At 43.8% G+C, this 26307-nt stretch overlaps 1 protein-coding gene across 1 annotated transcript in view; it reads right to left on the bottom strand.

Moving 5' to 3' along the window:
* The window catches only part of LOC126443038 (uncharacterized), a 78794-nt gene that overhangs the window by 5632 nt on the left and 46855 nt on the right, over positions 1-26307 (bottom strand). The window contains exons 5-6 of the mRNA XM_050090883.1: positions 15197-15372; positions 6273-6481 (exon numbers count right to left, since the gene is read on the bottom strand). Coding sequence (XP_049946840.1) covers positions 6273-6481; positions 15197-15372 — 385 coding nt within the window. The remainder of the gene's footprint in view (positions 1-6272; positions 6482-15196; positions 15373-26307) is intronic.

Genomic DNA, 26307 nt, shown 5'->3' with positions numbered 1-26307 from the left:
TCGCTTCTCTGCAGTCGTCATGGAACTGTTGATACCCTCGTAGACAGAACAGAACTCAGGCTGGACTCTGGCAGAACTCGTACCAGGCACTGGCAGAGCTGGAAATACTTGTCGTGTGTGGCGCCTCGAAGCTACAGGAGGAGTGGCTTACTGCTTCTTTCTCATAGGTGGTGGCGATGCTGCTTACGTATACAGCATCTCTGCGGTGGTCGATTGACGATTTGCTGCAGGCGAGTATCGTCGACACCACATGTGTCACCTTCAACAGTGTCACAGGCATCAGTGTATCATGATACACCGAGGAGAGGTAATGTAATGTAGAACACTGACACGAGGTCTGGTGATGAGAAACTTTATGCTTCAATTCCCCCTCCCATTACTGGGGAAATACCAGCAACGCAAATTTCTTCCATCACCTGGATTCGAACCAGCTTACCTTTGAAGAGAGTACCACCACACAGTCATGTTTATGTGTGCCATGGTGGAAGTTAGGGAGAGAGAAATGATTGGTGGTATTTATTGTAATAATTCCTTGGGTTTTTAACAAAAGTGTTTTTGATGTAGCAGAGGCTACACCAAGAGGTGAAGTTATCGAGGCAGATGGAGATATGCTGTTGAGTAAGATTTACAGTGACAAAAGAAGCATGGTGTGCCAGGCAAGGAGCTATACAGTAAACATAATTCATTGGGACACCTGGCACTTGCCAGTTTCCTCCCAGAGATCTGAATGTGCGACTATTGCGGAATATTTCGCTAATGGAGGAGTCATCATACCACTTTTCAATTGTAGGCGACATGTCCTGTGGACAGACACCAGTGGTTCCCATTACCTTCTGCATTCTCATGCCTTTGAGCATTGCAGACTCTTCAGGGTTTTAGGAGCAGGGGAAAAAAGTGCCTTGAAGCTCTATCCTCCCATCCATCATTACTGACGATTTTTGTTCTAAATTTAAGCAGTAGCGAGGTTCGAACCTGGGTTCCATGACGTTTTGATTAGTATACAAAGACACTACCCTTAAATCGTAGGGGAGCCGTCGGATGTAAACTTGCGTACAATATGATATCACACAACTTGACTAGAGCTAGTAGGAAATAACAGTTTTGCTTCTCTCTCTCTCTCTCTCTCTCTTTTTTTTTTAAGGAGGTCGAAAGTAATGGAGTCATGAGCAGCCTCTCATAAGAATTTCCTGAAATTGTAACAAGTCGTGGTCTCCTTCATTGCTTCCATATTCCGCCCTCACAATCATATTCTGCACATCAAGGCGCTTCATTCGAGCCCAAACTCGATAAGATAAAGTCAGTATTGTATGAATTCATGTAAATGATATGCAAATAACTAATAAATCGCAAGTGCGCACCGTGGTTGAAATACCTGAGGCTGACGTACACACATACATTCCAGACTCGACGGTCACAGGAGTTTCTAGCTGGAGAGAGGCAATTGCACCCCAGGAGGCCGGTCCCAAGCTATCTACGTCGGCCAGTGAGCGCCTGTAGAGCAGACAGCGTTAGCCCGAGTGAAAGGACGACCCCGTGTTCGGCTTAAAAGCAAATTCCACTACATTGTGTGGGAGCGGTTAGCCTACGCATTCTTTACACATAGAACGCAGTTTCAGAGATTTTCACAGGGAGACAGCAAACGCCAAACACCGATACTACAGATTTCCGGATTGGTCACCTTAAACAAAACGCCATTCTCCCGTTTTAGAAGAGCAATGCTGACTGGCAGATGATATTTCTGACGCCTTGAGCTGAAGGAGTAATGGAAGAGATCGAAAGATATACCCCTTCACGTCTGGCGTGCAGAGGGGCCGTTCCGTTGTCGCTCTTGGAGCGAGAACACGTAACGAGAGCGTGCGCGCTCGTACGTGTACTCGAGAGAGCGAGGAACAAGTCTCTCCTCAGTACTTCACTGGGAGAGCACCTCTGTCCAGAGCAAATCGAAGTGAAACTGTATATTGAGTCCTTGCGATTAAGCGTTGTTCACTGTGTTGGCCGCCACACTTATTGTGCGGTGTGAACGGACAGAGTTATAGTTAAACGCCTGCGAGCGAATTTTTGAGTGGCATCGCGGTGGACTGGTTACCTGACCGGTGTACCACGCCAATAGTTAGACTAGGGGCGAACAGGAGTCCTCGACTTCATCAAGGCGTAGGGAGAGTTTGATTGGCGAAGGTCAATCCAGATAGAACGAGAGTTGTCTTATTTGTCGGCAGCGAGCGGCGCAGACAGCAGTCATCGCAGCCACAGCTCTTGCGACCCCCACATTTCCTCCACAACAGTACCCTTCACTGCATATCACACATGACAGCCTCGACTGTACCTAGCAACATTCTAACCGATAATTATTCAAGTTGAGTAGGTGCGGCTCTCAGCCATTCTGCCAAGTCAATAACAATCTTAAACTTTGTATAGAAATTTCATTACCGAATCCTATCCTTAAGAGGTAACCTCACATTCTGAAAAGAACCCACAAATAACGTGTTCAATTCATAACTAAAAGTGCTATTGTGATTTCTCAGAATTTTTGCAAAATAAATAATAATTTTCGTTACTTTCATGTATATCTTACACTAACTAGCACTACTCCAGTACCCAAGTATCCCACTAGTTACGTAACACATTTTGTGAATTTTTATGTCATTTCCTTACAGTGGACGACTCCGGAAGGTATTTATTGCTGAAAGTTATTCAGGCATTTCTCTTTAGAACTTTAGGAGTGTCTGTCTGACTTCTGTAGTAGTGTGGGGGTGGAAATTGCATCTTGCAGGGGCAAAGGGTAAAGGGTACATCTCAGATTAATCTGTTGCGCAGAATGACAGAATAGCACCACCCCACACGCTCACAAAATGTGTGGCTTTATAGTCTTGTGTTGTAAATGCTATATTTAATTCGTTTTGTGGCGTTATAGACAGGTATTTTAAACTGGGACCAAGAGATATGGTGGTCGTATTTGTGTGACATTGTATGTACCGAATTGTCGAGCAGTCATTAGATACAGTGAGTATATCTTTAAGATATGAAGCACTGAGTCTGGCTTGTTGAGGTTGTTTGGTAACGTGTGGTTGTTATGGATGAGAGGAGAATGAATCCTTTTTCAATAGATTGTTCAGTTTATGGAAAATGTGGCAGTGTTTTTGTTCATGTGTATCACCAATCCCAGGGTTTCTGATCTGCAGAGTGAGGTGCTGGTATCAGGATGTCTCACAAGCACCCATTGGCAGTACCATCCGATTCTATGTTGTAGCAATTATCTGTGCTTTGTAGAGTGTATAGTGACTGGGACTGTGTTACGAAACTGTAACAATTTTCATTAAAGTATAGTTGTAGCATTGAGATTACATGTGACTGATGAAGATCTTGTTGGAGCTGAGGGAACAGACATGTGGATGGAATGCTATGCTGCTGCTTTGTCTTGATGTTTTACGTGGCGAAACAAGGTTAGGTATAGGTTTTAAGCTGATGTTTTGGTGTGGCTGAAGATAAAGTTGGATTGCTTTTTGGAACAGGTGACTTGGATGTTAAAAGTGGAAGGTGACTGTTGGTGTTGTCGTCATCTGTTGGACGAGAGTAGAAGGCGAGTGAATGTTGTGGAAAAACTGGATGTCTTTCATGTTAGGGATGCGACACAAAAAACTGTTGAGATGATGACGGTGAGCTCGACTGATGGTGTAGAACACTGTGGATCTGAACTCAATATATTTGGTGGTGAGGATGCAATGCATGTAGTTGTTGGGATGCGGAATGTAAGTTTAGTGTCGTGAATAATGCGTTTACTTTATATTTATTAGATCATTCGAGTTGAGGCTGTGTAGATGATGCAGTTGTGCAAGGATTGTACATTTGGGCCCAGTTAACATGGGTGGTTTTACGAACTTCCAGTATGCTGCTGTAGTTTGGGTCAGCAACTTCTGGTAATCAGTGAACGAAAAACTGTTCCGAGGTTTTGTTCATTCGATGAGTTATCTGCATGCACTGCAAATGTTCATTGCACGTTTTTGACATCTTCGGAAATGCCATTTTCGACTATGTTATGGTGATTTGATAATGGGTCTCGGTCCGAAACAAATCATCGAATGAATAAAAAATAAAAATTTGCAACTTGGACTGGTCTTGTTTGTAATTGGGATAGGCCAGGTGGTTCTGCGATACCGGGTCAGATAGTCGTCACACAGGAAGTATTTTTGACATCTGTAGCCTCGGATTTGCGATTTAGTTGATTTTACACAATGGCAGCGACAGCAAATCAGGACTCAGTTCCTGATACGTTGGTCTGTTGTGGGCAAGCATCTAGTTCTGCTGGACAGTGATGCGTAAAACAGCCGACAGTAAAGCGCCACGGTTTTAATAGTGGCGAGGGCAACTCTTTCAGACAGGGCCGTTGTAGCAGCCCGCTGGGTGTCGCAAGCCATCTCCAACATCGCCACGTGCTCAGAAGAGATTCGCACCCGTTTCTTCTTTCTCTCCCCCTCCCCCTCCCCCCCCCCCCCTCCCTATCTCGACCGAACTGCCACGCCACGATCTCTCCGATCTCTCTGGATTATCATGACAACTTTCCCCTGAAGATATCTTCAATGTCGGGCTTAAAGTTAGCTTCCAGACAAACGGTTAGTTGTCCACAACTCTGTAAGGTCTTGTCGCTGCTCATTCTTTAATATCTTGTCGCCACTCGTGAGGAATTGAAACATCAACTACAGCTCACACGTTTGTTCTCGGTGTCCATAACAGTTTCAGTCATAGTTATAGAGTTGCTGCCGAGTGCAGCTGAGTCTAGAAACAGATGGGGTAAAAGTCTGCCTGTTTAGTAACTTGCTAACAATGCGTATTTCCGTTTATGTGCCACTATTATTCTTATGAGTGTCTGCAGTAAATTATCGGCTGCAGCAGAAATTTTGTAAACACCGTTCTTCGCAGTATTACAGTCCGTGGTTCTAATATACGCATATTCTTATGATAACTTACTTCTTTATGTGTTGTAACCCTTTTCGACCACCTTAGTTTTTTAATTAGTTGGTTTACTACCAATTAGAACCCTGCAAGTTCGATTGCCTGAAGCGGTCAAGAGTGACAACGGCAGGCATAAATAATTTTTCCGCTGAGGGAGCACAAGCCCACTGTCTCCCCTTCCTCTCATTTAAGTGGAGTTACCCCCTACCGAACAAGAAGCTATCAGACAGTTACAAAGAAAGAAATGAATGGACGATTACAGCTCGTTTCATGTCTGGTGCAACGATAGATAGATGATCGAGTAAGAGATAAAGTCCAGCAACGAGAGCAAAATAATAAATTTAAAGAATATAGTGATTCGAACAAATAGAGTTGATTACCAGACAGGTTTGATAGCTGAAAATACAGTGTTTCCTCAGTCCTACTACAGTTCATAGTACTGACACTTCAAAGGATAATATTAACAGTGTACCTCATACAATTAACTGTTCTGTTACAAATCGAAATATTGTTCGTCAAAGAAAATTAGTAAATACGAACAGTATCATGCCAGGATCATAGACGAGAAATGTAGAACACTACACGTTACAGTATTGACTAAACATTAGCTTGTCTGAAGCCGTTAAGTTGCAGAAACCATTCGCCATTTTCAAAACAAGCCTTAGACTAGGTCTGAAAAGAAAAAAAAAAAAAAAACTACGTGTACAGAAGTTTAGAGCGTTTATAGAAGATAAGAAGGAACACTTTTTTATATGAGGCACGTGTCGCACACGTATGAAGGTCTTATCTGCACTGGCGTTCAGAGACGGAGTTCAAAGTGCTGTGGGATGGGCCCTGTTTTAGAGGTGCTGCGGGCCTCCTACGGGAGGGAGACGAGTTGTTCAGTGTACCAGGCACTGGCGGACACACGAGGTGAGGTGGTTGCCTGTTAGGCTGAGGCTGCAAACATTATTTGTGAGACACCCACTTGTTTCGAGTGTGTTGCACAATCATTAGCAGCCAGCTGGCACTTGAGTAACGTCTCCAGAACATCACACAGCCTCTGTACATCGCCGGCATCGAAACCTTCACGGGCCACGAGCAGCTGGGGGTACACCTTTGACCTTTGTGTCACATAAACTTGTCATAGATCCAGACGGAGAGTTGCCGAGGAATCTAAACACTGACTTTGGAAAGAGCACCAGAGATTACCTTGCGTGGCATGCAAAATCACGCAAGAGCTAAAACTACATATTCAGAAGGATATTTGAATTTCATTCCTCGAACAACTTGAACACTTGTCAGCGCATAACCGTGAAGTGGCCGGGTCCCAGTATTAAACTTACCTACAATCTTGACAACATCTTCGTAGAATAAATCGGTGTGGTCAGCTGCAGTGTACCAGTAGAAACGATGGAAGGCGTACAGTTCGTCAGCGAGGCTGAACATTTGCGACGCCTCTGGCTGCCGCTCCTCGCACAGCGCACTGAAGTCGTCGTCAGAGGAGGGGTTCCACGGCTGATAGCGCAGCAGGCGTTCACTCAACAGCGGCCGCCTGTAGCACACAAAGTGCGAGGTTAAAAGTTAAAGACCTAGCATGTATAGTTTATGCAAGAACGTACAAGTATCCAAAAATGTGTGTGAAATTTTATGGGACTTAACTGCTAAGGCCATCAGTCCCTAAGCTTGCACACTACTTAACCTAAATTATCCTAAGGACAAACACACACACACCCATGGCCGAGGGAGGACTCGAACCTCCGCCGGGACCAGCCGCGCACCCCATGACTGCAGCGCCTGAGACCGCTCGGCTAATCCCGTGCGGCTAAAAGTATCCAGAACGGATTTCCACTCAGCAGTGCATAAGATACTTCCTGGTAGATGAGTACTGTGTGCCACACTGGCACACAAACCTGGAACTTTTTCATTCTTTAAAGGATGCATAGTAACACAGCAAACAAACGCAAACCCATTGGTCTTTTTAGCATTTTCATTCTTTAAAGGATGCATAGAAAGACAGCAAACAAACGCAAACCCATTGGTGCATTTCAGCGCATCGAGATTTCATCTTTAGATTTCAGAGCACTTGAGTGATATACCGATTGTAACTATTTCTTGCAGATCATCCACTCCGTTGTGTGCTACTATACCGTTTTAACTGGTTCAGACACATCAAACAGCAGAACTGCAGCGCTTGCCGCAGAATACCTCTTTTCTTTAAAGAAGAATTTCGTATTCATTGCAAGAGAGTGAACATGTGATATTTATGTTAAGGATATGAATGACTTGTTCGAATTTGTTATAGATGATTTTAGACGCTGACATGTAGACATGTCTGTCATTAGCTGAAGCAAAATCTTCCACATTACCACTTGAAAATGGCTCAAAAGGTCGAAACTGCAATTGTAAAACAATTTCTAAAGTCAATGGCGAATATGACGTCCTTAAAAAAATAGAGCTGGGCAGGCAGGAACCGAGAGCCGGCGTCGCAGCCTTACTTCCGCCAGTAGCTCAGCCGCTGCCTTCCAGCCGTCACAGAAGCTCCCCTGCACGGCTGGCGGGACCAGCGCTCCCGGAAGGATGGGCACTGCAGTGACCAGAGGCCTCGCGAGTTGCTTCCTGGGCGAATCCTCACTCCGCAGTGGAGAGTCCACGTCGCGGATCCGACACACGGCTCTGACCTGCCAGGGAGTTTCCTATCTGCTTTAGGTGATGTGGCATCTGCGATAATTTTCCGTAAAGACTGTACGACAGCTGAAAGCAGAACTCCCACAGGAAGAAGAGCTCTATGGACAAACGTGAGTGTACCGTCAAGCAGGTCCACTTATTCAGTCCCTTTCAACTAATCCAACGGCTAAGGACAGCGCGATACGATAACTTAAGCTATTTCAAAACCGTCTTTGCAAATACCAAACATGTGTTTTTATTTCACAATAGGTCTTTCGTTTTACTCATTATACCCTTATCAGTTGTGGCATTTTTATAATGTTTCTGCTTACATCCGGCAGTGTGCATCCCACCATCTCACACTGCTATGCTTGACGTGCAGAAGTACATGTCTGCTGACGTAAAACTTGACAAAATGACGCTTCACTATTGCATAAAAATGTTTGTTTACTTGGCTCTGAAGCATTCGCTCCGTCTCGCTTCGTGATTGGTTGGTGCGGGTGTCTAGTTTGGCAGTGAAAATTATCATACAGAAATTGTTGGCCTAAGGTACATCGATTCGATGCATATGTGTCAGGTACATATTATGATGAGAATGGAGCCCTCAGAATCTGGTATGAGACAATTTTTTCCTGATTAATCTACGACTACATTCCCTATAGCCCATCAACGATGGAAAGTTTCCATACTGCCAGATACAATGCAGAACAATCAGTACTCCCTGTACTCCTTGTAGTATGGTCCTTGGTTATCACTGTTACTTGACAACGTCGTTGCCAATTAAAGCATGAAGCTGCATCATAATGAGTTCCGTGTGATGTCTGGGTCCCCAGTTTGACCGGAAAGCTGTCCCTCCCATAAGACATGTGGTGCCATGGTGCTAAGGCTCGCAAATCATTTCCACGCCGCGTACACCAGCACGCTGTTCTGCTTGGAGGTACAGTACCACACCTACTCCACTGACAAGCTGGGACTCAGAACCCGTGCCGTGATGAAAATCATCATTTCTACGCCCCAGATGGAGGATGTACGTGCATACTGACAATGATCTGAATAAACATTATACGGAGATTTGGTTGTGGAAGAATTTCGGGAAAGGGCTGTTTTTAACGTTCATTCCGTAAGGCAACGAAAGAACGGATTTAAATGCAGCAAGGAAGTGAACAAACAATATCCACTGAAACAAGCTCTAAAGAAAATCTGGACAGTTGGGAATGTACTACACAGCTATAATGATACAACACTGACTGCCATATTCAGTTTAGGAGCAAGTGCGTTGCCACACAAAGTGGCAAATCAACAGAGGACGCAATACATACTCGCCACATGGAGCTGGAGTGTCGACAAGCGGGGCAGACCGCTGCGACGGAAGTCAATCGTCGACAATTTGCGTGCAGAGGCAGGGGTCTGTGTGCTATAGGCGGCTTTGGCCTGTAGTGCTGGAGCCATTACTGAACGTACCATGCGAGTCCAGTAACGAAGTGGATTGACGGAATTTAGAAATGACCGACTGTAAATGGCGATACGTGAACTACAGAAGAGACACGAAATGGTGCGCTGCCTTGACTAGGGGGGCGCTACCTAAGCTGCACCACTGCCGCTGTGGCCCCTCATGCGTCTTTGGTTCTCGCCTTTGTATTGACATCCAACAGAAGGTAAACACGCTGGGTCGTATGAATAAACAAGACGACGTTCTCTGGAGAAGATTCTCGGAGCAAAAGAACATTCTCAGGGAAAGTTCTTACGAGCAAAATATTCGAAGCCATAATCTCTGACGAGAGGGTTCCTTTTTCTCACTACCTCTGCTCCCTGCTGAGTTCTCGGTGTGTGTGGTCTGCCGTGTCCGGCACAGAAAGCACGTGCAGTGTCACGTGTCATTCAGCTCGCTCAAACGGGTGACATGTCTGGAACCGGCACCAGTGTGTTCAGGCAGAGTTGCACTACGTTTCATTTTGTTTATTTTATGTGCGGCAACAAATTATGAAGACAATTACGTACAGCTTATGAAAATGCATTTTCTTGAGGTTACCGAATTTACAACATGCGGAAAACTTTTCAGTTATAGAAGTTAGGCGAAGATTATGCGAACGAAATCTTAAGATTACATGACTTTTTACCTACTCCAAGCTGGAACTCTGTCAGAGTTCTCTAACACGAGATAATTTTGGTTAAATACGGCCCACAACTGTCTGCTCGCTTGGAAAGCACGTAAGCGCCCCACCATGCGTTCCTTACGAGTAACAGGTAGCTAGGTTTGCGATAAACCAGTTATTAATTTTTCTGGTAACCCTACTTATTTCTAACATCACACTATATAAGACTTATGCTGTGAGAATACATGATGGTGAACGTCTGGAAAAGTCAGCGACACGGTTGTTTGGTGTAGGCCTACAGCTAAATGTTCTCGTACGTCAGTCTGAAAACTTGGGTCTACTAAATAGCAATAAAAATGTTTCAATTTTCACTTCTTTTGAGAGGTCGTCCGCAGATGATGTTCTTATTGTCAAAGCGATATAAACTTCTACAGCTCCTCAATTCAGCACTTCGTTGGGCTATATATTTCTTTTTTTGCCTCCCAAGCAATATGAATTCTGCCATCATTGCCAAAATGTAGGTAAAACTTAACAGAACTTACTCAGCCCGAAGACTGCTACAGATCTCGCTTCAATATTTTCCGATTGTGAGAAGCTCCTCTAGTTTTATTCATACGTAATCGGAGAACGTTCTTTGTTTTGAGCAACATCCCTCACCCTTTTACTCGCGATGAGCACATTCTCGGCTGGAGTATATTCTCTGACTCGCTTTACTCATGTTAACCTCAAAATGTCCTCCCAAAATTTCCAGTACGAAGTATATCCTCCGTTTTACTGACACGCCCCACTATACTTCGCCAGCACCTCAGCTCTCACCTGGACTCTGCCAGTGGTTCTTCGCCGACAATCTCCCACCCTTCGTCGTCGTCTTCACTGCTTCACCTCTCACAGAGAGCCGTAGTCCGGCAGCTCCTTCGCCACTGCCTGCGTCAAATGCTCCACCACCGTCGCCGCCACCTGCGCCACCGTCGACTCCCTCTCCAGCAGCCTCTGCCGCTGGCTCTGTCGCCAACACCGTCGCCAGCCCCAAACCGCGGCCCGCCCCAACGCCCGCACCACTGCCGGAGCCAGAAGTTCCAACCACATCCACCACCACCGTAGCTTCGTCACCGCCGTCATAAACTCCTGTCAATGTCCTTATTTACACACAACTGGGGCCACCTATTACACCACAACCCTCATGCATGCAGTCACAAGACTCAAACAAATGAAATAGAATAGATAAAACCTCACGATTCCAAATGAAACCAAGCCAAAAATGATTTCACTAAATTTACGGACATGAAACCAATAATTCCTCTCAACTATCGTCTTTTGTATCTACATCTACATACATAATCCGCAAGCCACCGTGCGGTGCGTGGCGGAGGGTACCCTGTTCCACAACTAGTCGTTGCCTCTCCTGTTCCGCTCGCTGACAGAGCGAGGACAGACGCCTGTCTATATGCTTCCTTAGGAGCCGTAATTCCTCGTATCTTGTCTTCGTGGTCCCTACCAGAAATGTATGCTGGCGTCATTAGGATCGCTCTGCAGCCAGGTTCTCTACACTTGTTTTCTTCGAAATGAGTGTCTTCTTCCCTGCCGCTGCTCACATCTGTTACTTTCCCCTCTTTGGGGAAGTGTGAGGGGGAGTTTGTAGCCTTTCGGCTTCTACTCCCCTGTGAACGTGCGTGTCTGATTTTTCTATACTTTTTTGGTGTCTGTGACTTGTTGTGAGTCTGGTACTTGCCTGAGGTAGGCGAAGACATTGGTGTTATATGGGAAAGAACTGGATTAGGGATTGGGTATTGGGATTTTCTCTTCGACTTAATCGTCGAAGATCGTCATAGGGCGCTTATGCTTATCGCGGGACATGTCATACCGACCTAGGGAGTGGATGAGTGCGTTTCCGGATCTGGAAGAACCCTCATAGAATCTGCTGCTGAGCTCCAGAAGCATATACGTAACACTTGCATGCTGATCGAACCTCCGGTAAGAAATCTACCTGCTCCCCCTGAATTGTTTCGACTGTGGTAAGCAGGACACTTGGAGTGCCGTATCCGGATATTGCGGGTTCGTTTTTGCTGTTCATCCGCTTTCTTCTACAGCAAGAGCCACCTGCCATTCATCACACCAACAACAAATTTTGTCGACGTCATCTTGTGTCAACCTGCAGTCACTCAACTTATTCCAATTGCTCGTTCTTCCGTTATCACCCCGCAATGGGACACCGTGTCAAATGCTTTCGAGAAATCTAGAGATATGGAATCTGTCTGTTGCCCTTCATCCATAGCTCTCAGTGCATCATGCGAGGAAAGGAAAAGGTGAGTTTCACAGAAGCGATGCTTACCAAAACCGTGTTGATTTGTGCACATAAGCTCCTTAGTCTCAAGAAAGTTGATTATGTTCGAACTGAGAATATGTTCAAGGGTTCTGCAGGAAACAGGGATATTGGTCTGCAATTTTGTGGGTCCGTTCTTTTACCTTTCTTCACTTGCACTTTTTTCCATTCGCTTGGTTCTTAGCGCTGATCGCAAGATTCGCGGTAAATGCAAACTAAGTAAGGGGCCAATGCCGTACACTACTCTTAGTAAAACCAAACTGGCATTCCACCTAGGCATTGCCACTTATTTATTTTCAGCTGTTTCAGCCGTTTCTCTACGCCAGCGGTACTCATTACTATGATTTCCATACGGGACTCTGTGCGATGGTCAAACGACGGCACGTTTGTACCATTCTCCTGCGTGAACGATTTCTTAAACGAGGAATTTTTAACTTCGGCCTTCCTTTTGGAATATTCTAGCGCCAAAGCAGACTGGTCAACGTGTGACTGTAATGGAAGCGTTAGATCCGCTTAACGATTTTGCAGAGGACCAAAACTTTTTCCGGTTCTCCGGTGGTACCTGTTGTATGATTTGCGCACAGATCTTTTCACAGACGCACGAATCTCTACAAACCTTGCTGTCCTCATTTGGGCGTTCTCTTTTGAACCGAGAATGTAACAGCCTTTCGTTCCTCAGCCTTTTCCGAATTTTGTTATTAAAGCACGATGAGTCTTTTCCGCCCTTGATCCACTTAGTAGGTGCATACTTTTCCGGATCACGATTTACAATCTCTTTAAACTTTAGCCATAATTCCTCTATGGCCATAATTCTGGAATTAAATGATTGTATTTTACTGTCTTAGTGAGACGCTGACAACTGCATATCAACTCTCCTAGCGTTCTTGACTGATTTACTGACTTTCGTAACCATAGTTGCTATGATGAAATCACCATCACTAATCCCCATCTCTATGCTGACGCCATCGATAAGGTCCTGCCTGTTTGTGCTGGCTGCCGAACTAGCTGCTCAACACAATTTTCGGAAAATGTGTTCCAAAGTCCTTCACAAGACTGTCTGTGAGCACGACCTGCAGTGAATCCATAGACGTCCCAGCCTATACTCGGTAGGTTAAGGTCACCGCCAGCTAGTGTTGCGTGATCTGGATATTTATGCAATGCTGATTCTTTGAATGGCTCCACATCTGTCCCAGCGGAGTCGGGTGGGTGGTAAAAACATCCAACAACTGATATGGTTTCACCTAGTCCTGTTATGTGCGACCACGTAATTTCACTATTGCACTCAAATTCAACCTCAGTAAAGAGAATATTTTTTGTCAACTGCAATAAACACTTCCCCTCCTACGGCGTCGAATATGTCTTTCCGATAAACATTCCAAGACTCGCTAAATATCTCAGAGTTTTTTTTTACTTTGGGTCTTAGCCAGCTCTCAATTCAAGAATAATTTGAGGCTGAGAACGTTCATGGAGGAGAGTAAATTTGGGAATTATGTTACAAATACTTCGACAGTTGACTGATAAAAGTTTCAGAGTCGAACTGACTTTACTCTGAAAGCTATCTGATTTCCCTAAAGGTGTACCAACTGGCGAGTGTTCATGAGAGTACCTCAAACTACTGGCTACCCTGAAACCCCCCACGTGCACTCCACAAGTACTCTGCTATCCGATCAGCTGCTTCCTTTGTGTAGTGCACCCCTGTCTTGAAATCTACCCATCTCCGATTTTCAGTTCACCTTCCCAACCACTGTTACCTTCATTCCCACTGCCTGACACAATATCGATAGTTTTATCCCGTCACACTATCTGCATGTGTCCGTACACAGTGAACCGGTAACCCACTCACAGTTCTGATGACAGATGTGGAGTAGCAAACCAAAAATCCCCACACAATAAACATTGTGGAGTAACAATACCGTTCCTCAAAAACAGCTCCAGTTGGCTACAAGTCATGTTCAATCATCCTGCATAATACTTTATCCTGAGTGTGTATTTTACCACCCTGACCGTGATCTGTCCTACTGCCTGTCTCTGTCCGAGAAACCCTATAGCACGTAATTTCGTTCCTCACACTGACCACTGCCTCTCCACAGCTGTTTATCCACATCAGTTCCCATGATGAACTTAACTGTAGATGTCGGATGATCACCTTCGTTTCAAAAGACCTAGTCCATTTCCCAGACACACTCATCCCAAAGTAGCTCCCCTACCGACATCTTCAGATATAACTGCAGAAGTCTTTCATCCTATTGATAGCAATCACGACTGAGTCTAATTGTCCATCCTAATCCATGTTCTCCACCTCCATAGCTATCCCACAATAAGCCACCTGAAAGAGTCCAACAACACCGCCACAAGACCTGGGGTGCCTGCTGGGAGCTTGCCCATTCCCACACAGGAAGCCACCTGGTCACCCTCCATAGTGCCAACATATCTCCTACAACACTCCATTCCACGGCCCCATATGTCAAACACTCGAGACACTATTCCGCTTTCCTCCCGCTCACAACCTCCACTATTTACGCTCTATACTACGGACTGATTTAAACACACCAACCACAGGACAAAATATAAGAACGATGGCTATCCGCTTCCTGCCCTCTGCTGACGTCTTCCCATCTTCCCTCATCGCTGCTTAGATTTTTCCTCCATGTATTGAGATGAACATGACTTGTGGCCTCTTTCCCTCACCGACTGGATGCCAGTATCTGGACTAGAGTCGCAACTACACGGTATTTCCGTAATTTCTCCCGAAGTGATTTTTTTTTTTTGGTCCCGAATAAGACGAGAACACGCTCACTTTTCGTGTCAGGTTCCACATCATTGTTTCCACAAATTATGAAAACTTCGGAAGTGTCTGTAACCATCAATGCTTTCTCTAGTAAATGCAGTAGCATCGTTTTTTGTGTCAGTTTTCTCCGCTGGTCTGTTACGTAATACGTGGCACATTTTAAGACACAATACGAATCAAAAAATCGAAGGCTAAGCGGAGTCAAAAAACTTTGTAAATCACGAGTTTCTGTAACCATGTCCTTCACTACTGTCTCTTAGTGCTAGTTCTTTACTCCATTTTGAATTAAATGATCCCTGTGTTTTCTATAACTGTAATGAATACTTTAATGGATAAAAGTGAGATAAACTCCAATAAACCATAGTGAGTGCGACAGACATTTGAGTGTACACTGGTCTATACCTGATTATCACGTGCCCTGGCCTGTCCTTGTCTTCTTCCACCTCGTAGTGCTCCACCTGTTTGCTGGCTAATTGCATGTCATGTACACATCCGGTTAATTTCGTGCGCAGCATGTCATTCACACGTTCCATGTCCTTAATCCAACCGTGGAGTTGCTGATCACTTGCGTGGTTACCCTGAGACACACAGAAAATAGTTGAAATTACTTTCATAACATCCACAAGCAGCAGCCTGTCTTAGTATACAGTTACATGTAGCACTATTACATGACACTGAAATTACTGCCAGCGCGTGAGTGTAGTACATTCAGTTTTGTGCAGGCATAAAAACATTAATTCACAGCAGATGCCTAGTGGGGTTTTATTAAATAAATACATTTCTCAAACTGTGACATCCGATAAGAGAGGTGCAGATATTTCTTGGTAGTTGACATTACAGACGTCTGAATGTATGAATGTATACTCCCGTGACGATGTATCCAACTGAAATGTTCTGGAGCTGCCAGCAGCGTCGAGTTCCTACGTGTAAAGCCACATGGCGTAGCTGGAACTCTGACGAGATTCTATTCAAACTTTTGAACGATTTTCGAAAATAGAATGGCCAGACTGTTGACAAATCCGTCAAAATCCTACTCGTTACCAACGCTGTGACAAACCTGAACACATGTTATGACCTACTACAAACGCAACGATAGACATCCGCCGCTCCATATCTGAAACATTGTCTGAGTTTATTGTGCACACACGAAATGTCAGTTTGACTCAAAATGTTGTAGCGTTTGTCTGTTGCCTGGCTGATCGCTTTTGCCGAAAATTTGCGTTTGTTGCTCGTCATCTAACACGATGTCGTCTGTATCTGAACACGTCTCGAATATTGCAGATTTGAAGGAATGTATTGACTGTCCGAGTGTTAAGATCATTTTTTCTGGACCATTTTCGGGTACGAAATTCACATTTGTGTCACATATTAAGGTCTATGTTACTTTGGCGTTGTAAAAATCTTAAGCTTCTAAGTCAATGCAATAAAGATACGGCCATTTAAATTATATATTTTGATACTCGAAACATCACTCATAAAATCAATATGGTGCTTCCTGTTGATTTAGAATCATGACATTTTGAAAGAAGCCAGATTTCACAGTGCAAATAAATGAAAAAAATCTTAAAATCCATAATTGGTAACTATATAACTCTAGAAAATACTTTTCGTATTATTTTTTATCAGTCTGTCTATTTGTCTGTCCATCTGTTAGGAATCTTTTTCTCTGGATACGTTGTGGGTATCATGTTCAAATTATGTCACATACAAAGGTATACGGATCCTTGGCGGCGTAAAATCTGTAAGCTTATAACTGACTCCAGTCAACAGATACGGCCGTTTATGTCTCGTGTTTTGATAATCGAAAACTCAGTCATCGAAACCTATAGGGTGCTCTCCATTGACTTGGAATCGTGAGATTTGGCAACAACTAAGTTTTCCGGTACAAGTAGAGCAAAAAATCTGAAACTTGTTAATTTGTCATTATATCACATAAAAATGTCGTTTTCGATTTGGACATACATTGTATTCATGACCTGTTGAAAGTATAACATACGAACATTACTGCATCCAAACATAAAATGTATGTTGTATTCATGATTTAGTACGTAAACGGAAATATGTTATTAAATCTTCTCTCCCTACATATGTAAACTAAAGTCCTCTGCTTGCTTGTTCTTGTTTGTTTGGGCTGGGCTGAGGAAATAACGAAGAATTTCTGGACCGATCTTGGTATTGCTGGGAGCAGTGTCTTGCCAGTAAAGTTACAGAGTCTCGATAACAGGCAAAAATCATTGGGAATCTCGATTCCCAGGATGGGGAGTTTGTACAGAACCCTTAGTGCGTGAGTCCCTCTCGCACTTGCCCATTCTGTTTTCCTTTCTTCTATCTACCCTAGCATCACCCAGTATGTTGTTCTGGAAGGTGAGTGCTCACCACAGACATGGGTGCCGTCGGGAGAGTCTGAGAGAAGTGGGACAGAACTGCTCTTGTTCTCTGTACGTGGGGTCCCCAATCCTTTTGGGTCACACTGAAACAGGTGACAGTGGTTCCACAATAGATTATATTGAGGTAGGGAACCAATACTCGAAAGTGCATATTTATTGTGTTAAGGACATACACAGCATACACCACCTAACAACAATGCAGCTCACAGCAATTCTTCAAAGTAACGACTGTCAGTCTGAATGAATGCATGTATTGCAATGATGCCTGCAGTTCTTCACTCTCTGGCAAAGATCTCGGGTGTCCGTTGTGCACTCGAACAGTAGCAGCTGATAAACAGTGTAGACACCTGACCACCAAACGGACCTACTGTGCACAACTCGGCTCGTAGCACTCAAGCACCGCAGTGGCGCATTAACCTGTGCCGCAAGCACACCACTGACCCTGCTGTCAGCTGTCCATTGCATCAGATAGCTTGTGTCGTGTTCATGGTGAGGTGTGTTGCTGTGTACAGTGCACAATGAGTAATCACAGATGAAATGTGCAAGCACTGCAACGAACGGATTTTGAGCCCTATGTCTGCTTGTGTCAATCCAGTATCGTTCACAGAGCTGTACTTTCCAACTTCATACAGTTCGTATTGTTTGCGGATGAGGCCTGATTCATCCGCGATGTTGTTTTCAAAAGCCAAACAGGCAGATCTAGAATGAGGACAACACCCACGCCACCCATATCGGAGGCCAACAGCAAAGATTCTCAGTCAAGGTATTTTAGGACATTATCCAAGATCATTCCACTTTGATGTTAATGTTTGCAAGCACCAAGCACCTGAAGAATACTCACACTCATTGTAGTACTGGATAGGGGGGGTCTTCTCTGATGGCCATGGGATCGCTGGATCTTACAACCCTGGACTTGATTCTCTGAGGTTATGCCAAGATGTAGGTGTACGAAACACCTGTAGATGCAGCTGAAGACCTGCTTGCCAGGGTCCAAGCTGCCTGCCTCTGGGACAACATTGTTGCTCACGGGCGAGGCCTCCACGACGAGTGCGGCCGCTTCATGTGTTTCGACAAGTTTCTACACAGTTGTCACTTCTGCCCAGCTGCTCAGAACAATAAAGTGTGACATGTCTTGGAAGACAGTAGCGTGATTGACTCGATCCCACTATCGCAGTAGCCGCCACGATACAGGAATGACCTGTGAGGATATGCTGACGTCACTCCGAAACTGTGATCACAGAGAGAGCGTCATGCACGTCAAAGGTCGTGAGGTGGTGGCAAGAATGTGGGAAATTTTCAAGAACACTGCCATCCTGAATTTGGAATCATTCAACTGTATGTCAGTCAGACACCTTAGGCAAGTGTACGGTGGTTGAGAGAAAAACGGATTTCCAGAATGAGATTTTCACTCTGCAGCGGAGTGTGCGCTGATATGATCTGCCAGGAAGTTTCAAAAACGGATTTACTTGTGTTGCAGATATGTGCAAATATTATTTTCTTAATAAAATTTTTGTATTTATTTAGATACTCCCGGGCTCATTTTTTACAGTTCTTTTGTCAGCTACGTTTATTTACCAGGTGACATCTACACTCTTTTTGGAGAACTGTCGAGATGATTTCCCAAGTTTCTGCAATGTGTCGCTCAAAAGTAGCCGATCAGCAGCTACTTGCAGCCAGCATATTCCATTTCGTGCGTTTCTGTCACAGCACAATCCCACTCGTTTAATATGTGGAAGTTCTTCTTCTTACGAGAAATAAACCCGTTTGTGCTGCCTTGCGTCCCCGCTTGGTAAGTAGTGAGAGTAGTAGCAAGTTGAGAGAGGCGTGTTCAAATGTGTACCAACACGCTGGGCACTGTCGCAGTGCGCTATGTGTAAGTAATGTTAGTGGGGAGAGAAGGAGCGTGATGGACTGCGACTTGAATTGCTGATCAGCGCACGCTGCATGGCCGAAGGGGTTTGTAAACAGCCCTGCGGGGGGCGACCCGAGTCTTTCTCCCTCTCCGACTGCCAGCCAGCCCTGATATCGGAGTCAAGCGCTCGTGCGGTATCCGTGACGACGATGGTGACTGCAGTCATGGCCACGCACGTTGGACAACAATGATGACACCGCACTGTTGTCACTGTTTACCGACGACGCTGTGATGTCATTCATCGTGGTCACCTTGGCTGAGGATGAAAGCAAGTATACATATTTTCTATTGTGTTTTTGTTTATACAGTACTGGCCATTAAAATAGCTACACCACGAAGATGGCGTGCTACAGACGCGGAATTTAACCGACAGGAAGAAGATGCTGTGATATGCAAATGATTAGCTTTTCAGAGCATTCACACAAGGTTGGCGCCGGTGGCGACACCTACAACGTGCTGACATGAGGAAGGTTTCCAACTGATTTCTCATACACAAACAGCAGTTGATCGGCGATGCCTGGTGAAACGTTGATATGATGCCTCGTGTAAGCAGGAGAAATGCGTACCGTCACGTTTCCGACTTTGATAAAGGTCGGATTGTAGCGTATCGCGATTGCGGTTTATCGTATCGCGACATTTCTGCTCGCTTTGGTAGAGATCCGATGACTGTTAGCAGAATATGGAATCGGTGGGTTCAGGAGGGTAATACGGAACGCCGTGCTGGATCCCGACGGCCTCGTATCACTAGCAGTCGAGATGACAGGCATCTTATCCGCACGGCTGTAACGCATTGTGCAGCCACGTCCCGATCCCTGAGTCAGCAGATGGGGACGTTTGCAATACAACAACCATCTGTACGAACAGTTCGACGACGTTTGCAGCAGCATGGACTATCAGCTTGGAGACTGTGGCTGCGGTTACCCTTGACGCTGCATCACAGACAGGAGCGCCTGCTATGGTGTACTTAACGACGAACCTGGGAGCACGAATGGCAAAACGTCATTTTATCGGATGAATCCAGGTTCTGTTTACAGCACCATGATGGTCGCATACGTGTTTGCCAACATCGCGGTGAACGCGCATTGGAAGCGTGTATTCGTCATCGCCATACTGGCGTATCACCCGGAGTGATGGTATGAGGTGCCATTGGTTACACGTCTCGGTCACCTCTCGTTCGCATTGATGACACTTTGAACAGTGGACGTTACATTGCAGATGTCTTACGACCCGTGGCTCTACCTTCATTCGATCCCTGCGAAATCCTACATTTCAGAAGGACAATTCCTGACCGTATGTTGCAGGTCCTGTACGGGCCTTTCTGGATACAGAAAATGTTCGACTGCTGCGCTGGCCAGCACATTCTCCAGATCTCTCACCAATTAAAAATGTCTGGTCAATGGGGCCGAGCAACTGGCTCGTCACAATACGTCAGTCACTACTCTTGATGAACTGTGGTATCGTGTTGAGGCTGCATGGGCAGCTGTACCTGTACACGCCATCAAAGCTCTGTTTGACTCAATTCCCAAACGTATCAAGGCCGTTATTACGGTGACGTGGTTGTTCTGGGTACTAATTTCTCAGGATCTATGCACCGAAATTCCATGAAAATGTAATCACTGGCAGTTCTAGAATAATATATTTATCCAATGAATACCCGTTTATCATCTGCATTTCTTCTTGGAGTAGCAATTTTAATGGCTAGTAGTGTAAGTGATTCTTATGGGTTCTACTTCTTCTTTTCTAGCTGTGAGCAGGCGTTACTCGCTGTGGGATCCGAACCCAACAGCTAATGATGATGGTGACGATGATGATGATCTCTGGGGAACGACTTCGATTGTTCAGAGGCAGATATCGCTTATTCTACAGTATTAAATGTTATTTTTGAGATGCTCTAGTTTGTACTCAATGCGATGATCGGTGTTTTGACGCGACCACCAGCTAGTAGTTCTTTTGCACCTGTGTTTTCGTTTGGGTTCGTCCATATTCTTTCAGACACCTTCCCCTGCCGACGTCATACACCTCCTCTAGATCCCATGCTGGATATGCCCTTAATGACAAACATGCCCACTGATGATGAGTTGCTGGAAGTGTATTCCAGTAATGAACACAACAACAGTTTTACGTGTAAGTACTCAGAATTTATTATTATTATTATACGAATACGGATTTTTATTTCTCCTTCCTTAGATACTTATCAACTGCGTCTCTTTCTCCTTCTTGTGTGCAGAGTTATTAGGAGTTGGACGTGTCGTTGAGGGGAAGGGCATTGTCCAAGTTAGGGGGAGAGCTGTCGTGACATCATGGGGTGAGTCGATACCAGAGCGGTCATACTGAGTCACTTTTCTGAGGTGCAGGAAAGGGAGTCCTGTAAGACACTCAGCTGTATACCCTGCCTTGATTTATGTTCATAAGATTTTGATCAACTTATTGTGGGGTCCAGTTACATTTCCGTTCAAAAGTATACATTGCTAAAAAAAAGCATGTCCTAATGCCCAGAATCTTGATGAGAGGAATTTAAATTGATTTCCATGGTTGCTTCTCGCTAGCGATAGAAATTACCCTAAAAAAACAGGGCATACAGATACACAACAAACACCAGATCTCCACTGACGTTCTAATTTCTCGTTTATGACCCGAATGTAGGAAAGCCATAAGAAGAAGACAAACATTAACACGCTGTGTGGTACATCGACAAAGAAGTCGAGCGTAAATTAGGTGGTCCCCTCTTCTTGTCCATATTAACCAAGAAACATCAAAAAAGTGTAGACCTGCTGCTAATCTCTGAAGGCGATAAGCAACACAGCGTTTGGATCAAATGCATGTCCCACCTACGTTCCTCTGAAATGAAAACAAAAAAGGTGCAAGACATTTTTGCTGTGGATGTCTCGTTTACCAAGAGCATGTATCTTGAAAGACACTTGATTGACTGCTAGAGCCAGGAAACAATAGGTGTGGAAATGCTTATCAAGGATAAACGGTTCTCGAAGTTTAAGAATGCCTCTCACCAACACTTCTGTCCCTTCGTCGTTTACGTCGATTTAGAGCGCCTCCTAGCTCCTGTGGTACAGTGTGAACGTGGTGCCTCTGCCTCCCATATCACTGTCACAAAATGATGCATACGATATGTGGCTAGCCATCGAGTTCTGTGCACTAAAATTAAAATCTTATGTCAAGGGGATAGTGCGAGATGGTTGCTCACTGAGCTTGAAAGTCTTGTACGGGATGTTTATAACATTTATAGTGAAAACGTCCTCATGACCAACGTGAAGGAGAATGATGCACTGTACAAGCAGGCAGCTGATCGTTATACCTGGGGACTTTGTGTAGACAGATGTGAGGAAGCTCCCTGTAGAGACTGTTGCCACGTAACGGGGAAGTCCCAGAGTGCAGCTGACAACCCGTGTAACCTTAAGTACCAACTGCCACAGCACACAGCCATCTTTTCCACAATTTCAGTGAGCATGATGCCCACTTTCTAGTTCAGCACTTTGACGAGTCTGGGTAGTAGGATGATGAGATCAGTGTCATTGCTGACACCGTTCACAAATACATGCCGCTTCCTGGATTCACAACGGTTCATGCTCACGTCTCTTTAGAAATTTGCTGAACCAACGCGTCCTGGAGATATTCTTAGCAAAGGGAGCCACTTATCTCGATGATGTAGAGTTTCAAGAGTTTCAACTTGTGACGGAGAAGGGGTCTTTTCATACGAATATCTGGATTCTCTAGTAAACTAAGAGGCATTTCCATAATGAATGGAAAGAACGGGCACTTGTTGAATGAACAGCAGGACTTCGGCATTGTGGGGCGGCGGATAAGTTTGAAACATTTACTGTTGTATCCTTGTTTGAATGTTGTAACATTTCCCGGCCGATGCACCATATGTGGGGCGGCGGATGATTTTGTAAAAACAATTATTAAATCTGATTGCTGGATAAACGCTTGCATGTTGAATCAGTTTCTGGCTTTTAGAATGTTGTTAATGCTGTCTTTCGCCGTTCTCAACACTGGCTCTCTATTTACTTCTTGGCACCCAGAAAGTGATTTAATAAAACATGGAGCCAGTAATTAGAGATCCTAGTGCCCACTTCAATTGAGATACCATTATAGCTGCAGCTTATAGCTCTGAGGAATTAGGAGATTGTCCGGGATTTCTAATCAAAAACGGTTTTCCAAAATAGTTGAATATATTCTGAAATTCACTGATAAAAAAAACACAAGTATCCCTACAACCTAACTAACAGAGCAGTTCAGAGTCTAATGCGCTGATGCAACTATAAATGTCCGAATTAAATGTTAAAAGAATGCTCGCCATAATTTGATGAAAATACTTCATCAAACGCCACGCTAAATATTTGGTAGAATGTCTGTCCCGCGACGGCACGTGAAAATACGACAATACGCAAACTGAAGCTAGATAATGAAAATCATTCCAGAATTAACACTTCACATAAAATGTTTTCATGGTTCCGCGTATCTCTAGTAACTTAATACGGCACCCGAGGCTGTTTGTAGCAGTGACACTGATGCGATGCGGCTCCCGACACAGATGGCGTGTCATTCAGCGCTTGGAGAGAACTGGGGCCTTTTTTCCTCGCGCAGCATCCTTATATATAAACCCGCGGTGCGGACGGCGAAGGGAACGCCTGATCTTTTCGGCTCTCTCGACTAGCCGCTGGGCTAGTAACGCACCACTTCAAGTTACATAATAATTTATAGCTTCTTTTGCTGATGGCCGAAGAAGCTCTTAATTTAAACGTGCATTCAGCACGCAGGTAAGTATTGATAATAAAATTTTGACGTGGCTAAGTTAAATATTTTGGGCGAGAGAAATAATTAAATTACACTGCACGCAGTAGATGAGCTCTGAACTGGCCCTTTTGAGATCCGCTATCGCTATAATTTTATAGGTATTCAAAAGAAACTTTTCACATCTTCATAGTCATAGCGGACCTCCAACCTATTTAAATCTAAACATCCTAGCCTTATTTATTAACCTACTTAATCTATCTTGCTTCCTTCAGTTTTGAGACGAAAACCACAAAATCATGAATTTCCACTAAAATCTTAATTTGTGAAATCCAAAGTACTGTTTTTATTAAATCATTATGAAAGATGAATCTAAATATAAATTTTGAAGTCTCTAGCTCTTTTCTGTTGCGCCAATGATTTTTTTAGAAAAACGTCCAAATCTCGAAAATGACTGAAGTTATCGAACTGATATTTAACACACATTAATTTAGTATTATTCCTGACCTGCTACAAAAGTTTTAGGTCATTTGCTTGATTTTTTAAAGTATTGCGCAACATTTATGACGTCAGAGCTAGTTACAGCAGACTGGCTGGCACACAATGGAAACTGATGTGAATTTACTACAGCGTGAGTAGGCTGCTTCCCTACATCACCCTCTACTTAAATTTTTTGTTTATGAATGTTAATGAATGAAAAAAAAATTTAATTACAAAAAGGGAAGCAAGAGTACAGTTTAACTCCCTATGAGAAATCAAAATTGAAATATAAACCTGTAGAAACATTAAAGAAAACTGATTACCTACATTAATTATTTAAATTGTAGGCATGTTCACTGCCTTTTAAACAATGTCATTACTCAAAATTTTAAGCAAAGTCAATGAAATATTTTGGCATACATATTGCCTTAGACAAACAAACACATACAAATTGAAAAATTATGAAAATCTTAGATCCATTAAATACATTAAATACATTTTTACATACACAAATTCAAAGAAAATAACATGACACATAAACAGATGATTATCTCTTAGCAGTCTTTTCTAAACCTGAAAGAAAAGTTCACCAATAATTTTTACACACGTGGTTGTAGCCGCTTTGGCTGGCGTCCTACACTTCCATTCACAAGGGTAGAGGAGGGGAAGTTGCTATGGTGTGCGTCCTTCACGATCACTCTAAATTACATGGGGGAAAGGGGAGGGGTCACTGTGAGTTGTGTCCAAGTCACTCCACGCTTTCACGCAGCTACCAGGCTGCCATTATCTGGTTTGTCCTGTAGAACAAACAAAAAGAGTGCCTCAGACTCTGTTCACTTAATATCTATGGGTGGGTCACAATGAAATGGGGATATATACATTTTATCCTTCAATATTTTGCTGGAACAAAGTTAACAGAACTTTTTCAATTTTACTCTCGTGGTTACTTAACTGTAATAAAATCGGTAAACAAATGGCTCAAAACGCCTTTAGTCATGTATTAGAGAAAATTTATGCTCCTAAGGCATACAATCATAAATCATATTTAATCTGAATTTATTATTTCTGGGCCGGAACACTGAACCAATGCTCGGTACATTCCTGACAAATCTGCATTTTATTTACTTAACTGACTCATCTTTGATTACTTTATTCTTAGAGATAGTATGAGTGTGATTAGTGATTGTTTTGTCAGCTTCTTTGTACATGTGAGTAACTTTTGGTAATAGTACAGTTGTGAGTGTTCAAAACACACTACGTTTAGTTGACTACTAAATCCACTTATTGGTCCTCTACTGTTGTCAGTTCCACATCTGCAATTAGGTACTTACTTACTTACTTTGAAGTGTATTTATGCTGAGCTAAAATAATGTTTCACATCTGTCAGTATGTTATTTATTTATTTTGCTAGTGTATGTACTTATTTAACACTCACTCTATTAATATTTAAAGCATAGGATAGCACATTTATTTCATATTCATAGTGTATTGCAGCTGATTAGTTTGCTCACGTGGCAATCCATTTCCACTCGATCGGACGCTAAAACCTCCGGTAGTCTCTCTCAGACCTACCACTAAAGCGCATCAAGTAAATATGGACGAGCGTAATGCTAAATTCCTTAAACCTATAGGACACCATGAGCTGCTCTGTCTCATCTAACATAAGGGTACCTATGGTCGCATTCACGCCTCCAACTCATAACCTCAATATGTGTAGGTGTATCCTGTCACACACTACACTAAAATAATGGTCAGCTCCAACCTTATAAATACTTCAGGGACGTGTCCTTCACGTCTCAACCACAAACACTGCTCAATTCTATTACACTGCCTTTCCTTGCTACACCAGGTGAGTGTAATCTTACAACTTATCTGCATATTTTTCCTAACACTAAGCAATCTCTTTTACTATTTCTTAGTTAGCTCTAACGCATACACTAGGTTTCACTACCACTTCAGATCCTGCTTGTACATGAATTCATATA

This window comes from Schistocerca serialis, unplaced genomic scaffold (genome assembly GCF_023864345.2).
Source record: "Schistocerca serialis cubense isolate TAMUIC-IGC-003099 unplaced genomic scaffold, iqSchSeri2.2 HiC_scaffold_1420, whole genome shotgun sequence".
Taxonomy (NCBI): Eukaryota; Metazoa; Arthropoda; class Insecta; order Orthoptera; family Acrididae; genus Schistocerca; species Schistocerca serialis.
Note: the sequence above shows the minus strand (reverse complement) of the source record. Positions and strands in the feature narration are given on the sequence as shown.